Raw genomic sequence first — 19,317 nt, forward strand, 5'->3', positions numbered from 1 at the left:
TTCAACTGCACCAGGCTTCTAATGACACTTCCACTCATCTGGTCTCATCTCCCTTCGCCCTCTGTAAAGTGCACGTGGCTTCACCTGTAGTTGAAGTGCATGACAGCCTGCAGGGCGCTGCCTCCTCCCGTGGTGATGTCCCCCTCGAACCCGGGCAGCAGCGGCGTGACCACGTACACGCGGTACTTCTTCCCCTCCCTGAGATAAGACACACACGTTCAAGAGCTGTTGTGTGACGCAGCGTCCTCACAGGTAAACAAACACAGGTTTAAAAGGGGGGGGGGGGGTAGGTACTTGTGTGCCCTGATGATCCTCTCGATGATGGCGTCTCCGATCTTGTTGTACACCATTCTGTTGTCGGCGCAGCTGATGAAGAACTGGTTCTGAAGGGAGAAGAAAGGTTAAGTCTACAAGCACAGTGATTCTGTCTCAGAGTGATGAATGAACAATGAAGTTGTTTCTATTCCACAGTGAAAAGAAACTCAGACACCAAAGGTATTATCAGCAGGAAGCAGCTTATAGACCATCATCAGTGTTTTCAGTAGTGCTGCCAAATGAACCAAAGGGGAAACCACTCTGTCCCATCAGACAGAAACAAATGATAAACACTTAAACTGAAAAGCCTCTTAATGTCCGGTGGTGTCTCATCCTGGCCTCAGCTGCTTTACCTCGATGTAGATGTAGTGTTTGCTCTTGGCGATGACCTGGATGTAGGCATTGTGGATCGACTCCTCGTGGTACTTTATTCCCGCCGACCAGTCTGTTGCTGAACGCAACACCTGGTGCACACAGACACAGGAGGATCGGAGCATGTTATTAAAACAGATGGAATGTTGCATCTATTGGAGACAGAGTGAGAAGTAGATGAGGAGTGTGGTGATCAGGACCCAGTGGCAGCTGCAGCTCAACGTATCCAGCCAAGGAGAGTTTTCTGAGCTTCAGGTGAAAAGCCTGATTACTACTGAGATGCATTTGAATTTACTCTAAACAGTTTTTTCTTGGAAAGTCGTTGCTTCTATGTGTCATGCACCTTCGGAGCAGAATGAGCCTCTGTCTGCAACAGGCAATATTTAGCAACTTCTGGTATAAAGATTGGATAAAATAAGACTTTACAGAATCTTACGTTCGCTGTACACTGCTTTAAGTCCAACTAGTTTCCTTGATTTCACGAATCTCCAAACAAAACACTAACAGTCATACCTTTTGGAGGTTTTTAAGGTCCACACCACATTTTGTCTAAGCTCTATCACCAGCTACCTCCGTATGAAAGCAGATAAAATCCAATCTGAACATGGATTAATTTCCATTTCTCTCAAGCCAGCTCAAATGTGATTGGTCCAACTAGAATCAGAAAAAGATTCTGTTGATTCACATGAAGAATCTTTCCTTAGAGATTATATATATTATCTAGAAGGTTATAAATCATATATCACATACTCAAAGATATTGAGTTTCTTCAGGTGTAGTTTTAAAGGAAAAGATAAGTTGTTCAAATCAAAAACGCAAATCTTGTGACCCGGAGGAAAAGAAAACTATCATTGTCTCCTGAAGCGAAAAACAAGATGGCCTCCTGCCTGAAGGGATCTGCATTCCCTTCTTATTTTAGTCAAGCATCTTACCCCAGGGTCAGTTCCTCTCGGCTAAGAAACCTTAAAAGTCAATGGCGAGAGACAATCGTTGGGAGTTATGTAAGTTTCTGGCCCGAGGAGAGGCCTTCATCGCTCGCTCTCTCTTATCTCGCTCCAGTGGCGCCTGCAGACTGGGATGCAGCAGCCGGAGTGGGAAAGTGGGAGTTTATGGGAGCTCTCGTCTTTTTCTCTGTAATTTTCTACCAGTGGTTTTTTTCAGGGGTTCGGTCCACGGTCGGCTTTTAGGTCCCAGTTTGTCATTTTGTGTAATTTAAAAAGGACCAAAACCCGGCATGTTTCTTTTATTGTGTGGGTGCGAGCGTGTACTTGGCGTGTCCGCTTACTTGTACTTTGGCATTGGTGCAGTCAGGAACTTGGTATCTGAGCTCGTTGGCACTGGTGTGCGACTTGGGAAGTAGGAACGGATAAGACAGAGAGCGATACTTTGGCTTCATGATCTGTAGGAGGAACGAGATGTTCAGCACACAGAAGGTAAATTTAGAGGCACTGGAAAAGAAGTGGAAAAGCAGGGAGGGAAGTTGGTGCAATGGAAAACAAGAGAGTGAGTCTCTCTTTCCACCGATCAAGCCAAACATGTGCAGTGATGTAGCCCGTTCAGTGTTTCCCTTAAATTTCACATCGGTTTCCTCTTGTTTCCTGTAATTACAACCCTGGAAGTGCCATATTGTCAAAATTGTAAAAAGAACAATAACAAGTCCAGCTTTAAATCCTGCTCTTTATCCCTGTGTGTGATGACTGAGATGCATAGTGTGTGTGTGTCTGTGTGTGTTCAAGTGCCTTTGTGAAGTTCCAGCGCTGAATGAAGTGTCTGGCCGCGTCCCGGGCGGCTCTGCCATGAACCACCGAGGCGATGTCGTGCCAAGGCATTCTGGGTTGGGTGTATCGGTCGATGAAGTCTGCGCAGAGAGGAGGAGGGGGAAGGAAAAGAAATGAGGTGGAAAGGGTTGAAATAAGAGAAGAGAAGGAGAAAAAGATCAAACTTTTCCTATGCTGCTCGGATCCACTCGAGATTTTCCAGGAATGTGAACAGAAAAGAGTTTAAACCTGGCAAGAGTGGGAGCTTTTCAGAGTAAGACCTACATAATGAAGTGTGTGTCTTTGTGTGTGTGAGTGTGTGTGTGTGTGTGGGGCTGTTTCAGACCATCAAAAGGTTTCTCCAGCTGGATCCAATCCTTGTAGACGAAGTTGCAGTAGTCTTTTCCATGCCAGAAGCGAGTGTTGCCTTGTAGTTCTCCAACACCGGTCTTCAGGCTTTGCACTGAACCACTCCCTACACACACGCACACACACACACACACACACACACACACACACACACACACACACACACACACACACACACACACACACACACACACACACACACACACACACACACACACACACACACACACACACACACACACACACACACACACACACACACACACACACACACACAATGAAAACATTGTGGTAAAAGAGCAGCAGTCAGAGTAAATAGTGCTTTTATTCTGAGGATCTTTACAATGTTCCTCTGATTCATCCCTTCTCACCCACACCAACACAACAACATGGAAGCGGAGGTAGCAGAGGGTGTTTTTGCCAAAACATGAGGAGCTTAAAGTTTTTTTTCAACACTCACTCACTCACTCTCTCTCTCTCTCTGCTTCTTCCCCACTCTTTCCTCTTTCATGTGAACCTACCCGCGCTGTCCACACTGCTCACACTGTCCGCGTGCTGCAGGGTGTGTTTCTGCAGGTGCTTGTACAGACTGAAGCGAACCCGCCTGTTGCGACCAATCCCCTTCAGCTTTGGTAATTCCACCTGGTCGCCGGGCGGAGTCCCTTGACCGTTGCGCTCCGAGACGCCGTCCACAGAGGACACGCCCTTACTGGAGGACGTGTTGGCGGCTCCAGCCTGAGGTCATGGAGAATAGTTATAGATTACATAGTGCAGGTTTATAAGTTAATGAGGACAGGTTAAAGTCACAATTCAGAATTTATTCCCTTAGGAGTAAATTAAACTTGGATTAAGGCTTAATGATCAAAGATCAGTGGTGTAGAATGGAACAGATTTCTCCATTTCCATATTCAAATCTTTTGTGTGGAGTGCACAGGCAGTTTTCTACCGTGTTGTGTGTATTTGTGTGTCTGACCTGCTCCAGAGCGACTGAACGCGTCACACTGCCCACGTCGGTCAGCCGGTGCTCCCTGTCGTCCCAGCGGCCGTACGCCAGGTCGATCCCGCCCACGAAGGCCACCGATTGGTCAACGACGATGATCTTCTCGTGATGCGCCCACAGGTAGACGGAGGAGGAGACGTGGTCGGGATGACGCATCACCTGGACACAACACACTTGTTTTTACATATTAAGACAAAATAAACTCGTGGACACGGCACAAGAGAACCTTCAGCCACACACACCTTGATGTTGGGGTGCAGGTGCAGGAGCGTCCTCTTGCTGTAGCCTGAGTTGATGCCCAGAGCGACCTCCACCTCCTTGTACAACATCACAAAGATGCGCACTCCCTGTTGCTGTTGGCAGGATATTCACATATTATTATTTATTAACACTCATACACTAGCGGAAGTAATATGATTTACCAAAGTAAAAGTATTAATAACCACATTGTAGAAACGATCCCTTTACTTAATAAAGTAGAGATACTAGCAACAAAAAAATGGACTATGGCGCAATTGCCACCATTAGTGACACATTATATTTTCAGACATGCACTGAGAGCAGAATTTGAAAGTTGCATGTGGTTTTGACCTAATTCTAATCTAATCTAATGCCAACTACTTTATATACTTTTGGCAGCTAATCCTTTTAATCTATCATTATGAGAACTGAAAGATGTTATGTGTGAAATAGTAATGGCAAATTGCAAAGCAACAAGTAGTCATCCATGTAGACAAAGTATTAAGTATCTCAACAAGTGTAACAGTACATTAACAATGTGTAGACAAAGTACACAAATGTCCAGCAGTGGTGGGATGTAACAGCACAATAACATTGATATAGCATTTAAAGTAAATTTTACATGTATTTGTACTTTACTTAAGAAGATTTTTTTTGTGGTACTTTCAACCCTTACTTTACTACATACATCGAAAAAAATCTCTAATTCACTATGATTTATCATATCGTTGTGTTACACGTCCCTTTGTTGTGTTTTCCCTTCTTGTTATGTTACACAACAAGAAGGGAATCAGTCCATTTATCCAATCAGAGTGGGCAGGTAAGATTAGACTATATTTAAAAGCAAGTACTGACTTACTTTAACATAACTAGAAAAGCTAACGTGGTATTTTTACTTTTGCGTGAGTGCATTTTTGTCCGTTTACTTGTTCTTTTGTAAAATAAGTACTTCCCGCACAACTGATGTTCAGTAATGAACTGCTAGCCTAAAGCACATGAAAGTAATGGAGGAGTCCTGAGAAGTCTTGAGAGCACACGAGGAGTTAATCCCCCTCCACAGCGTTGGCAGGTGAAATCTTGGACCACTCACTGCTTTGCGTTTGAGGATACAGTCCAGTCTCCACCTGTTGCCCTCCACCACAGGTCTCTTCAGGAAGATCTCTGGACTCAGCCTGAGCAGAGAGAGCGACAGACACAAGGAAAGCTGGAGGTGAACGCACTGAGAGAAATGACTCATTACTTCAAACATAACAAAATACATTCATGGCTACCATCAAGTTTTCTACGCTTTCTGGTGACTGACATGACATAATGATATAATGTCATGAGTCGCTCACATTGGCATCCTGAGCCCACATGTCTGCAGTGCCATTGGCTCACATTACACGAGCTGACACCTCATTGGTTAAGACCTTGAGCCAAGCGATTACTGCTTTGGAACTGAGGGATTTCAGCCACGCCAAACATTTGAAATTACAATGGCGACGATGTCTGTGTGTTAGTGGAGCCAAGTACAGGGTTTATTTCTGATAAGAAAACTAAAATACAAGTTAAAATATGTTTTATATCGAATACATGCAAGGAAAAAGTTAGTTTACTATGTGAAGGAGTTGATATTATATAAGATGTACAAAACAATATTTCGGTTGACGGTTACCATCGACTTCACAAGATTTAACACGAGAACATTTGGATTTTTCGTTGTTTTTCATCTCACACTTCAGGTCATGTGAGGGGTCACATATTAATCTCTCAGATAAACATGACTCCTCGGCGTTAGACAACGGGCAGATCAGCAGAGACAGAGCGAGACAAAGGAGATGTGGTGCGAGCGTAAACAGATACGGAGGCTGTGTCTTTCTGTCACTGTGTTTCTATTCTCAGTGTGTGTGTGTGTGTGTGTGTGGGGATGAGGCTGTAATTAGAGCCGGGTCCAGCGCAGAGCCTTGCAGAGAGCCAGGACTTGTGGGTAATACATAATGTAATGTGCAGCAGCGTGTGTTACACAACACTGGGCGTCAGTGTGGATTCATCGGCTTGTTCTTTGGAGTAAAGTCTGATGATGAGCCAAATATAACTGTGTTACTTCATGTGTATCTGTTCCAGGATACTATTCTTACAGCATTATCTGGATATATATATATATATATTGTAAAATAAAATAAACGTGCAAAGTACATAAAAGTGTGTGTGTAGAGCAGATATTTTCAGTATGTATTGACAGCAGAGAGATGGGAAACAGGAGAAAACAGAAAAGTGGAAGTGAAATTTAATAAAGGTTCCATAACTGAACTGTGAACAACGTGATTACATGGTAAACAGTGAATTTACTGCATTTATATACTGAATTTACTGCATTTATATAGAGCTTTTAAAGACCACTCAAAGCACTTAACACTACAAGTGACACTCACTCATTCCCACCTGCATACAGAGCTACTATATATAGTGTCATATCATACATCTCACTCTCTCACTAGTGAGACAGACATAAGCCGGAAGCGCCTTGAACCACCGGGGCAGTGACACACGTCTGCTTTATCAAACATATGATCCATGTTCGTATGTTTGTACCGTGCAGGTCCCCGGTCGGGCCTGATGTGCTTGGCTGCTATCTCTGACTCAAAGGTTTCTCAGTGGAGGTGTTCGACATGTCTTTGTCGATGAAGCAGTTTATTTGAAGGCCCCTTTTCTGTTTGTTTGTCTCGAACATGCACACGGACACACGTGCACGCACACAGGGGGGACGTTAGAAGCGATCTAGCCAGTAGCTTCTTATTATTCCAACTACAAGTGGAGCTAGTTTACATTTATCACATTAACCCTCACAAAGATCAGTCCCCTAAAAGGACCAGAAGCAGGAATTTCAAGAAAATCAAGGAAAAGTTTGAAATATGCAACACTTCAAATTGAATCTTGGATCTTTCCCCTGATCAGGATCTGAACCAAAAATCGAATGGTTTCTTTCCTGACCTGTTTCACATCCTTCCACAAAGTTTTGTTTTACTCTGTCAAGTAGTTTATTCCGTAATCCTACAAACTAACAGACAGACGGACAAAAGTAAAACATAACCCCTGTGGTGGAGGTAAAAGTAAAACTGTCTTTGTGTGTGTTTTATTGAGAAAGGTTATATCCCAAATAGTCAATCAGAAATATACAGTAAAGGGAGAATCACCAAAGAGCAAACACGTCAGCCATCTCAAAGAAAGTTTGAACTTCATGACACATTCTTTCCTCCTTGAAAGAAGTCGGCGCCGCACTGAGACGTTGTTTTCTCTTTTTCTCTCTCGTCTGTGTTCTCACGCCTCGGTGCCGACAGCAAACACAAGTGACGCTCCACAAGAAACCCTCGACACCATGCATGTGCACACACAACACAGGACACACACAGAAACTCACCACCAGTCAGTGATGAAGATCTCCTCTTTAGCCTCCTCCATAGCGTCGGCCACGTCCTCCATGTACGTCTTCCCATTCACGTACCTGCAATGAAACGTAACAATGAGCCAGGGTCACTTGGGAAACACATATAGGGGGTTTAGTTTCTATATTTATTCCACAGCCGGGTCTTTCTGTTTGAGAGCAGGGCACAAACCCTGCGCTTGCACTCTCACAGCTTGTGCTTGGATTTGCTCTGCTTGCGCTCAAACTCTGATAATTTGATATTTTATGGCTTGACCGATTTCCTTAGCACCAACTTCGGTTTCTATCCTCACACTCACGGTCTTGGACTCTCTTGTGCAATAAGTCTGTGAAATTCACCATCCAATAGAAAGCCAGGTGTAACGTTGACCTATAACTTGCCCTGCCCTTGTTGTGGGTGTGACCTTTACTTCTTTGAGAGGGGGCTCTCTGAGTGAGAGAACAGTTTGAGCACATGCAGGGCAAATCAAAGTACAAGCAGGGCCAATTTGAGTGTGAGCGCAGGGTTTTTGAGTGAAAGAACATCTGAACGTGTGTAATCAATGAGTCCTGCTCTCAAACTGAAAAAAGAAAAATCTCATAAACGAGCCTGTACAGTGTTTCACTTCGGACAATATACAGTTAACTGCTTCTGCTATTTCAGAGCTCACTCTCTGCTCGTAGATTATACCTCAGAAAATATCACAAAACCACAGAAGGGGTAACGAAAGGAAACGTTTCTGCTCAGGCTGCTGACTCTCTCAGGCTTCATGCAGGTTAACGTCCAATAACATCGTGACATAACTGTTGTTTACACACAACCGGCTTTTTCCATCAGCTCACATGTTCCACAGCACAGGTTTTACATCGCGCTCTGTGCCGAGTGCAAAGACGGCGTGATGACATTATCACACAGATGACTCAATATCGCAGAATCTGCCAGCTGAGGGGGAGAGAAACGCAAAAAAGACCTGAAACCTGGCAAAACAGGCAACAGAGAGTCGACTGCTCAGAGCTCTATGCTACATTTCCATAGTTGCCAGGGAACGACTAACACGGGAATGCAGATAAAAATAAAACGAGTTGAAAATCTGTATTTTAGTATTTTATATTTTTCTCCCCCCCAGTGTGCGGCTTTCTTGTGGGATTGCGTCGTTACGTGTTTTCTCATCACGAACCAGCTCCACCAGTCGTGAGGCTGTGGTTACCATTTGGCAGGGATGTTCTCCTCTTCCTGGGCGAAGGATCCGAAGCGGTGATCCCGCAGGAAGGCCTTCCCGTGATTCCTCACGAAGCTCTCGATGCTCTGACCCCACCAGCGGGCGTGTCTGTAGCTGCTGCACTTGAACACCAGCGTCCTGCAGGGAGGGTGTGCACGGAGACATACGCAGTGAAATAAACATAGACATACCAGTGCTCTCTCACACACACACACACACACACAATGCTACACGTGAAAACAATCACTTTATTCTGATCTGATATTTCTCAAAGCAGGAATTTTTGTCTTCTTATTCAAAAGTGTGTATTTAGGTTTAAATAGCAGCTTCTGGATCTATACTCAGAAGAATATGTGGTGATCAGGAGGAAGGAGTTTCTCCCTGGACCGGGTTGATCTATGAATAAGTGATTCTCCAGTGATGTGTGAGGATATATGTTTTCTCTCTGTTGTTGTTACTTTTCTGGAAAAATCCAACAGGGAGAAGTTGAGGCATGTTCTTCACTAGAAGGTGAGATTCAAGAAACCTGAAGAAGAAGCAGCCTCAGTTTATTTTCTCCATCTCTATTAATATAGATAATGATCTTCGACCAAGAGTAAATCACACAAATAGGAACAACCGGTTTAAGGCTGTTGTTGGAGGTTGTAGGAAAGTAATTGTAGATTTTCCTTTTAAAGTTTATGTTTAGGTAGCATAAGCATCACAATCCACACATACACACACAGACACACACACAAAGACTTATGACCTGGAGAGACTGTCAACCCGGACTCCATGTTTGGTCTCTGTCTCTTTGGAGTCCATCTTGATGCTGAACTCTTTATCCAGCAGCAGGACGAAGGAGATGGCCCCCGAGTCTGGCTTCATGTACAACAAACACGAGTCCTTCACCACCAGCCAGCTGCACAACACACACACAGACACACATAGTTGTCATAAATATCATGAAGAGTTTATGCATCAGGATTGCTGATTTGTTTTTTCCGTGGCGTTCTCCGGATCTCGCACTGTTTCTTACTTTTCTTGTTTAAAGGAACAGTGTAGGAAGAAAACTATCATGGGGATGTAGGTGGATGGGCCGAGCGTTTCAAACATGTGGGATCTTTGTGTGTGTGTGTGTGTGTGTGTGTGTGTGTGTCTGTGTGTGTGTGTGTGTGTGTGTGTGTGTGTGTTGTCTTTAGAAAATAACAACTGCTCACATAATAATTTGGCTCTGATAAAGAGAAAGTGAGAAGAACAGAGGAAGAGAGAAGAGCGTGTGCACACACACACATGGGCTGAAGGTGCTCGTGAGCACACAACACACAAGAACACAAAGTCACATGACGCAACATGACAAAACACTTATTACAACATGATTCTTAGAGTATTTATAATATGTTTGAATGTACAATGAATGGTCGCTGTGTTCTCACACCTACACCCTGACAGGTTCCTGCCAGAAATCTGAGCCCGGAACGATTTATTGCTTTTGTGCACAACATCCATCACACCTACATTCTTGACAAGTGCGGTGGTTAAAATAACACAATTCTTTGTATTGAAAGAGTTGTGATTCAGAGCCACAGAACTTCCATTGTCGTCTATTTGCATGATTACATGAAGCTCAAATTAAAGCTTCAATTAAACTCAAAATCCTTTGTTCATCCCTCCGGAGGCTTTCAAGGTTTAAGGGGCAATTTGATCATAGTGGGTTTGTGTGTATGTGCGAACTAAAATAAGAGGAGGTTGAATATAAGGCCCTTTACACACATGGAATTAACCTATAATAAAAATAAATTCAGTTCATATATAAACTGTGGCGGGTCGGAGGACGTCAGCTGAGTAAACAGTCAACCTCCGAATGTGGTCTGGCTTTGATCCGCAGGCTATCAGATCTGAGTGCGTTCACATCTGTACTTAGACAAGAACAAAGATAGATGGAGAGAAAGAAGTAACCACAGACCGTTTGGACCAGCGGTAGCAGGCTTGGCTGTGACCACAGCAATTCATGCCAGGGATCCGATGCCCGCCTGAGCGCTTATAGATCATCCCTTCCCTGGAGGACATGGAACAGAAAATAGTCAAATATCTCAATTAACACATTTAGAGAAAGTGTCTCAGGAGGCTGCCGCGAGATTTTCATCCCGATTTCTCTAGATTTCAGCTCGAGTGCTTCGATCTATTGTGATTTAGCAAATGTCGTCCTGACTGAAGAGAACTGGAGGAGAAAATGCTCACAGTCCTTTGGGTCCCAGGTCATGAATGAAAGACAGCTGGCTGATGTCAATGAACTCCATCTGAGGAAAGAGAGGGAGAGACAACAAGAGGCTTCACACACTGACTCTCACGTGGACGAATCAACACACGAGGCGGTGAGCAGACTGCTGCGCTCACGCATCCACCTGGAACAAACATGACTCAACAGAAATCATCTCAGCTTGGATATTAAGTTTTAATGATGCACAATATTATTTAATCAGCACACGACGGGGACAATGAGGCAGTTAAAGTAATGATGATGATCTATTTTGATGTTCATTCCAAAGTCAGATTAAATGAAGATAACATTTAGGACACTAAAGCTTACATGTGTTTACTACGTGGACGTGTTCAGGGGCGTTGCTAGAGAGCAGGAAGGTGCCCGGGGCCCTGTCCTGAGATGGGGGGCCCCCCTTAAGAACGGCTGAATATGTTAGTCCACAGCAACAGTAATTTTGTGAGTATCCCTTTAAATACTATGATCAGCTAAGTGCAGTGGAGGATGGTGTAGGGCCCCTAGTTCCCTTTCGCCTGGGGCCACCAACGTCTCTTTAAACGCTCCTGGTGTTTTTGATGAAGTTATACAGAATAAAAATGAGCTCGGCAAAGAATACAAACAGTAAGTATCGTCCTGCAAGTGTTTAAAAGAAAAAATTACTACAGTTTTTTATGTATTTCTCTAGAAAGCAAATAAGACACTTCATCTTGTGGTTTTTTGCAGATCTGTTTTCACCCAGGGCATCAAACCTGCGCTCAAGGGTTGATTCAACATGTAGTAATGATAAACATCTCTCAGTGTGTTAACATCAAGCAGACTCAGTGCGATGGGTAAACACACGACTTGCTGGGTCAACACTCAAGGCTCCACCACATCGTGCAGAGGGAAACAGAGAAAAGCATAGATCCCACCATGAATATGATTTTCTGTTAAAGTTCCTTTCTCCATGTTTAAAGTAGAAAACATTTAATCTCATAACTATTGAAGCCTTAAATAAAACCTTAACGCGTTTAACCTTGACCTTGATGATTAGGTTGTGTTTATGTTTAGTAGGATTACTCACAGTATGGTGATGTTTGCGGTACATGGCCATCCTCAGCAGCTTGTTCAAATAGTCTTCTAATTGTTTCTGTAGGGACACACACGCAAACACACACACACACACACTCGGTTTGGGCCACTGTGAGTATTTTAATGACAAAGTCCATGCATGTAAAAACTGACAGGCAAGCACACACACACACGCACACACACACGCACACATACAAACTCTCCTGAATAGATATACAAGGAGTTCATTTCAATGGCAACAAGTGACCTGGAGAGCTCCTTGCATTAAAGGGATAGTTCACTCATTTTATGGACTTATAGATAATCAGGGGATTTTCATTTTGGGGTGAACTATCCCTTTAAGACAACACAAGTGGCTGAAGGCGCTGGGACCGTACCCTCCTGCTGGAGACCTGCTCGTCTCGCACCAGATCGTCCACCCCGCCCCTCGGCAGGGAGGGCATCTCCCTCACCTCGCTCTTCCTCACCGTCTTCCTCCTCACTGTGTGGCTGAGGCAGAGATAAGTTTAAGATGTAAAGTAGGTTTATTTAGTCCAACACCTTTGCCAGAGCAAAGAAGCCAAACGTTAAACTAATCACCTTCCAGGCTCAGCTTCTTAAGCAGTTTTTGTCTTTCTGTCTAAATTATGTAACTGGAACACTGTGCTTTTTAAAATGCTAATCAGTATTCAGTATGTCTATGCACCTGAGTGTGTGTGTGTTTGTGTGTGTGTGAAAAATCTTTTACCAAGTCACTCATCTCCCATTAGGGAAGAAGAAGCCGAGGCTTAAATGTTCAATTCCAGATCAAGACTGTTTTTCTTTAGCTCGAATTTAGCACAGCTCTTCAGCAAAAGAATGTAAGTCAGTGCAACAAGCCGTGTGCATCTCTCTGTGTGTGCACGTGTGCGTGTTCACGTGGGAAGGTCGATCTGTGCGTGTGTGTGTGGAGGCGCCAACCTGCGCGACGGCAGCGGTATCCTCATGAAGGTCTTGTACTTCCTCATCTCCCTGTGCAGATCCATGAAATGCTTCTCCTTCCTCTTCACCACCCAGGTGAACTCGCCGTGCTTCAGCTCAATCTTAAACACGGCTGGCAGCGACTACACACGGACACACAACAGGCAGGGGGCGATGGCGAGCAGTGAGTTAGTGTGTGCATGTTTTGCGGGAAAGTGACTTAGAATAAAAATGGTCGGGTTAAATGCTGCGTTAGAATGTTTTTAGTCGCTTAAGATGTGACACAAATCAAGCATATTAAACTGTGCTGAGCATTTGACACGTAGTTAATATGAAAGTGTCCTAGTTCCCATAATAAAAACAACTCAGAATAAGGCAGGAGAAGCATTTCTAGCTTTGAAAGACAGGACAGCAGCAGCACCTTGTTGACGCTCCTCTGGTGCGACAGGTTGAAGCGGTCCTGAGCCGCCGTGGATCTCTCCACCTCCAGGATCCGGGCGATGAGGGGCACGGTGGGCAGGTACACCCTGGCGCTGGGCTCCTTGAAGCTCACCGTGGCGTACACTGCTGCAAACGGGATACGACAGTCCCCTGGGAGGGAGGAAGGAGGAGGAGAGGTGGCTGCTTAGTGTGGTTTCTCTGGTTTGAGCACGTGGGAGTAGCTCAGGCTGCTGAGGATGAGAGGAGGCTGCTGCTGCAGATCTCTGTGCTTTTCTAGATTGCAGCGTGAGGGCAAATGCTTCTGTTTATTCTCCAGTAACGTTTGTGAGATTCAAAATTGCGTAAAGGAAATAAATCCACCCTTGTACTCAAGCACAGTTCGATTCCTGTTGAGATAGAATGAGAACGTGAGGGAATAAACTTTAAATTACCAAAAGCTCGCCAATCACCTCGTCTCTACAGGGTGACGTCTTTGTCTATGTTCTTCTATGTGATGGCACCTTTTCATCCTGATTTGTGTTCCTGCTGGATTCTCACATTGACTCACTCGGACATTATCTAGTCTTTTTACTCAGGAAACACAGAAAGCAACCGACTCGGACATTTGCGTTTGAACATGCAGCCCCTGTGGATAATGGCAGCAGCTTTCCTCTGCCTTGTCTCCTCCTTAAAGACCCTGGGAACAACCCTAAGATGACAGACACATCTCTGGGGCTTTATTGCCACACACATCCTCTTCACGAATGACAAACCTGTTTCATACTCAGACATGTCAGGTGTCCTCTAAATTGAATCTCCTCTTACCAAATTAGAGGCTTTCCATGCAAATAACTGCTTTGCTCTGTTATAAATGGTTTCCCAGGTGTTATTAGCACTTACTGCGATTAAAATAATCACTGACAACAGAACCTAGGTCACAGACACAATAACAAACACACAGACAAACATACCTAAGTTTCCATCATAGTCGATGTCCTCTCCTTCCCCCATATCCAGCTCTCTGGTGTCCAAGCTTTCCACGAGTTCCGCCATATTGATGCCGTCGTGTGCGTCTGCGGCCGCCGCGGTGTCAGACACTTCCGATTTTACCAGGTTGAGGCTGCTGGTCGTTTGCTGGTCCTTGCCCAGCATGCTTAGCAGTTAGCCCCCAGAGCAGGGCGCGCCTAGAGGATAGAGAGGAGATCCTTTTGAATAACTCATCTACGTGATAAATATAAACTCAGTTGACTTTTAACCTTCCAGTGAACCTACTACACTGACTACTGATCCTATCACGACCGGTTCCACAAGAGCTGGATGCTCTATAATCAGAGTCACGTAGAACCACAGGTATTCAGACTCTTAATATGATACACAGACGTGAGGACACATTTCAAATGAGGCAAGACTTTAGGACACCTGAGCACTAGAATGACAAGGCTTCCAAAATACAGTGTACCTGTAGAAAACCCCATGAAGCAAACTGTTCCAGCATGCAGCCCCCTTTTTCCTTATCACAGCTGAATAGCTACTACTTTTCACACACAAATGCAAAAAATGAAATGAAATGTCTCAGTAAGGTTTGAGACCAGAGTTTCAGCTCAGGGTTAATGCTGAAACAAGTCACACTGAAATACTAATCCCCAAGATCACTAACAGAAAAGCTAATGGAAGAATATATGGAATTTTTAAAACACAACCTTGGTTTCTCAGTTAGAATATTGTTTGTTCTGGGATTGATTTGATAAAGGTCAGAGTCAGACAGTCAGAAGGTCAGAGACCTATAACCACTGAGTGAATGATTTCCTGATTTGTTTCCCCTTGTGCTTGAGGCGCTCACTTTGACATTTGGAAAGACAGACAAACACGGGCAGCACCTGAAACTGTGGCTTGGCGAAACTCTCAGTAAGTAAAGTCTTCGGTGGTTTAATCCCAAGTGTGGGCTTCCTTCATTTTGTGCTTCCTCGTCATCATCTACCCTCCAACCCACTGGTGAGGTGTGGTAAGTTACTCTGGGATTTAATTTCATAATAAATTACGTGTTAGTCATTATTAAAAACAGTCAAAGTTGACTAAAACAGTCCTGTTCTTCAATCAGATATGTAATCATGAGTCTAGAGACAGTTAATCCTCTTCATTTCTCTTAAGAACGACTTCATAGTTTCTGAGCACAGTGTTTGGGAGTCGTTTCCATGGAAGTGGAAGTTGGGGATGAAGCAACATTAGAGGTGTATGCAGAGAATCAGCCATATTTCCTTGTATGACTTTAATCTGTCCACCTCCAGCTGTGTAGTCATGCTGCACTAACAAAGCACCAGTTCACACAAACTATGTGTAGTCTGCTTTAGTTTCACTTCATTCTCACCAAAACATACCTCTGAGAACGTGTGTCTTTGTATAAATAAATAACGATCTCAAAAACCTGTATATCAGGGGATATAACAGGGTGTGGACCAGTGTTAGTAATCTGCATTTCATGGTGTCCAACCTTCACTAGTCACAGTGTAAAAAGAAAAAGGAAAGAGCATGAAACATGAGTCATGAAACAAACGTCCCTCTGAGTCAAGACAAGAAGAGGAGACTCGGGAGGAGACAGGAAAGAAGAGACAGAGCAGCTGCTGCAGCAGATAAACACTCTGACAGGAGATTTTATAAGTGTTATTGAAAGTTTATCTCTTATTGCCATACATCACCGTGGATCCCTTCTCTGCACTCTGTCATCTGGACTTTTACTTTCACTACTTTTTCCTCTCCGCTGTATTTTAAAGGGGTAGTTCACCCCCAAAAAATTCACTCATCTATACTCAATACTATGCCGATGGAGGAGTGGGGGAAGTGTCAGGGGGTAAAACAGCATCGAGCCAAATCCACTACAATTGAAGTGAATGGTGACCAGATATCTTACCCAATCAATGTCACATACTGAGGCCACAGCTCCACAGGCCCCCATTCATTCTAGACAACTCACCAGCGCCCCGCCCCCACGCAGCCCATCCTTATACTAGAAATGATCTATGATTAGAACCAAGCAATCAAAGGCGGTATGAGGAGTCCAGTAATAATGTTCTATAAAATGTTACAGGGGGGAACAGCGTGTTTTCTTGTTGCTTTGAGGTGAACAGCACTAAAGGACGAGGTTTTTGGTGATTCATCAGATTTCCAGACTGTTTTCTCGGAGGCAGTTTGGAGCCGGAGCAACGTGTGAACACAAATCAATTGTTTCTGTACCGTCAGTGAAGGCAACACAAATCAAACACAGAGACTCACACAGGTTAGAATAGAATAGTGTCACTGCATCACAACAAAGCAGATAATAGTTAGAAAGAGAATAAGAAATGAACAAATTTACATGTAGATTTAAATCATAACGTGTGAACACAGTGTGATAATGTTTTGTTGTAACTTTTAGATTATACAGTAAAGTGTATGAAGAATACACAAGCTCGCTGCCTACTCTTCTGTTTGGAGCTACAAGTGGTTCGTGACGAGTAAATACCACACGAGCCGATCTACATCAGCAGCTCGACACCAGACATTCCCACTCAGCTGAACAAGATCCAACACGCTCGCTCAGTCAGAGGAGTCACCAGCAGTCGCCTTGTTGCCTGAAGGGACAGCGTGTCTCTCTGTTTCCTCTTGTCCCCGGGAAGTCTTCTCATTCATTCATTTTTTCTAATTGGGGCCTGTTTTACTCACGCTCGGGGCTTTAAACAATCATTGTTAGTTTCTATCAAAGAAAATGCAGAGTATGAACCACGGGCCGTGGCTGTTAATCATGTCAGAAACTAAAGATTCTGCAACAACACACAATTCAAGGGGATTGTTCAGTGTGTTTTCAATCTGCCCTTAACACTTGAAATTCTGTTATTGTGCAGTTCTCTCTCACAGGAAATTCCTGAACACTTTTTTTTCAAGTTCCCAGTCAGAGTTTCCTAACTTTCACTTTGCTCCATCACATTCTTCACCAGACGGATAACAGTGTGGGAGAAGAGCTTTTTCACACAGCTTCAAACGGTGACATGTCTGAATTTCTCTATGTGGACTTTTCTCCTTCGATGAACCACTGCAGGAAAACTTAAATGTTGAAGCGTGGAGGCTGAATGCTGCATTACACAGTTGTGTGGCAAGTTTTTACATCACCTACATGAAAAATTAATAAATAGAGAAGCAAAAGCAGCCACAGAATGAAAAATTAAACTAAAAATGTCCCTTTTTCCAAAATAAAGTTTGGAGACCCAAGATGCATTAAATCTTAAAATTCTGCGAATCACAATGGCTGAACTTTTGTGCAAAGTGCGTGCAAACTCCAGGAGAAGTATTTATGACAGAGCAGTTATCTCCCTGCTCTAAGAATACCCATGACCCCCGACAGGCCTGACCCACAGTGAGGGGTTGACTGCAGAGGAAGCTGGATTTCTGCATGTGTAGACTCGGATGTCGCACACGTGCACCAACTCCGTCCCTGCAGCCCGAGTGGACTGAGCGGAGAGAGGACAAGAATACGTGACGGTCCCTGGGAGTTTGGAGGAGTTATCTCTGCACTCCAGTCAACATGGAATACTTCCTGCTTCCTGTCCTGTTGCCAGCGAGCTGCGTATAAAGAAATATCAAGAGAAGCAGCCGAAGGAGCGTCCGCCTCCTCCTTCGTGTGCCTCCATCCCTCTTAAAATGTGATTTGGTTTAGAATCAATAAGCCGTGAAATCCTGAGGAAGATATGGATTGAGTGGGAGAAGAACTGTGGAGGTTTGGTGGAGTTTGGCAGGCGGGGAGAAAAGAAAAAGATGGCATAATAAAAGCCAAGTGGAAACTGGCCATTCCTGTTCTGCATGTGACACATGGGAAATGTAGTCTCCTGCCACGGTCCCTATATCTGTTAAAAACATATTGCTACATCTTCCATGCAGCGACCAAATTAGATTTGGGGAACAGAGAGTGTCCCAAGAGAGAGAAAGCTTCAGCCCAACTTCTAATAAGGTCTTGATGTATTTAATGGGATTATGCATAGATGCTTTATATCTAATAACCCTGATTGTCTACATGTTCACAGTATATATAATCTGTTTACCCTTTGTACGTTAGTTGTACTTCACATTTTTATATCCACTTATAAGTACTGCATTCTGCTTCTTAATACTTTCCAGATGTTAATTCCTGACTGCGTTCTTGCTGCTGTAACGTTGGAGATTTCCCCACTTCTCTTATCTTATTATGAACTTCTACTTCCCTGAAATATCCTAATAACTTTGTTTATTTTGCATTAGAATTTGCCTCCAGGGACAATAACCTTGTTTTCAATTCTGTCTGTAATGTCAGATGGGTTCACTCACTGGAGTGTTTGGATTGGGTCAAGTGCCTCAGAGCAACCTCAGCAAAACATGTTTGTTTTTAACTTAATAAAAAACGAAAACGTTACATTTGTTTAAAAAATGCCAATTTCTAATGGAGCATTAAATAAGACAACTAATACTAATCCCTTGTCTTTCTATTTAAAGATGCTGATGCTGCAGATTGTTGGTTGAGCACAAAGACTTCCAGTGTTTTGGAAAAAGTGAAAACATTTCTATATTCTTTGTTGCCGAGGGAGCGTTGACATCATTTTCTGGCTGCATGCTAAAGATGAAGCCACAGCCGGGAGGCAATTATCTTAGCTTTGCATAAAGACCGGAATCTGCTTTAATAAAATCCACCCTCTAAGCAACTTTACAGATCCCTCATTAACATTTTATGTCTTGTCTTATACTAAAGTGTAAAACAACAATCGTGTGTTGTGGCTCCATATTGAACGGACAGACTTGTCTTTGGTATTTATAAGTCTATTAAAGTATATTATGTTAGCAAAACTATTCCTTTAACTTCACATGTAAGTAAAAAAAAACTTGATTTACTACTAAACATATCTGGGTTAGGGTTACGCTGGTGTCACACGTAATGCGGCGCACACAAAACTCTGCTCACTCACTTTCATGGGGAG

The 19,317-nt window shown here is 43.7% G+C and overlaps 1 protein-coding gene across 2 annotated transcripts in view; it reads right to left on the minus strand.

Annotated features, from left to right (window-relative positions):
• pld1a (phospholipase D1a) overlaps window positions 1-19,317 on the minus strand; it is a 30,236-nt gene that overhangs the window by 4,493 nt on the left and 6,426 nt on the right. For both annotated transcript variants that reach the window (XM_062396976.1, XM_062396975.1), the window contains exons 2-21: window positions 14,317-14,529; window positions 13,347-13,516; window positions 12,926-13,068; window positions 12,364-12,475; window positions 11,979-12,044; window positions 10,897-10,955; window positions 10,622-10,714; window positions 9,425-9,577; window positions 8,665-8,814; window positions 7,454-7,537; window positions 5,144-5,225; window positions 4,056-4,166; window positions 3,787-3,972; window positions 3,335-3,548; window positions 2,791-2,919; window positions 2,427-2,545; window positions 1,973-2,086; window positions 669-779; window positions 295-383; window positions 85-198 (exon numbers count right to left, since the gene is read on the minus strand). In XM_062396976.1, the coding sequence (XP_062252960.1) occupies window positions 85-198; window positions 295-383; window positions 669-779; window positions 1,973-2,086; window positions 2,427-2,545; window positions 2,791-2,919; window positions 3,335-3,548; window positions 3,787-3,972; window positions 4,056-4,166; window positions 5,144-5,225; window positions 7,454-7,537; window positions 8,665-8,814; window positions 9,425-9,577; window positions 10,622-10,714; window positions 10,897-10,955; window positions 11,979-12,044; window positions 12,364-12,475; window positions 12,926-13,068; window positions 13,347-13,516; window positions 14,317-14,497 (2,480 nt within the window). In that variant the 5' untranslated portion in view covers window positions 14,498-14,529. The remainder of the gene's footprint in view (window positions 1-84; window positions 199-294; window positions 384-668; window positions 780-1,972; window positions 2,087-2,426; window positions 2,546-2,790; window positions 2,920-3,334; window positions 3,549-3,786; window positions 3,973-4,055; window positions 4,167-5,143; window positions 5,226-7,453; window positions 7,538-8,664; window positions 8,815-9,424; window positions 9,578-10,621; window positions 10,715-10,896; window positions 10,956-11,978; window positions 12,045-12,363; window positions 12,476-12,925; window positions 13,069-13,346; window positions 13,517-14,316; window positions 14,530-19,317) is intronic.

Source organism: Platichthys flesus, chromosome 10, assembly GCF_949316205.1.
Source record: "Platichthys flesus chromosome 10, fPlaFle2.1, whole genome shotgun sequence".
Taxonomy (NCBI): domain Eukaryota; kingdom Metazoa; phylum Chordata; class Actinopteri; order Pleuronectiformes; family Pleuronectidae; genus Platichthys; species Platichthys flesus.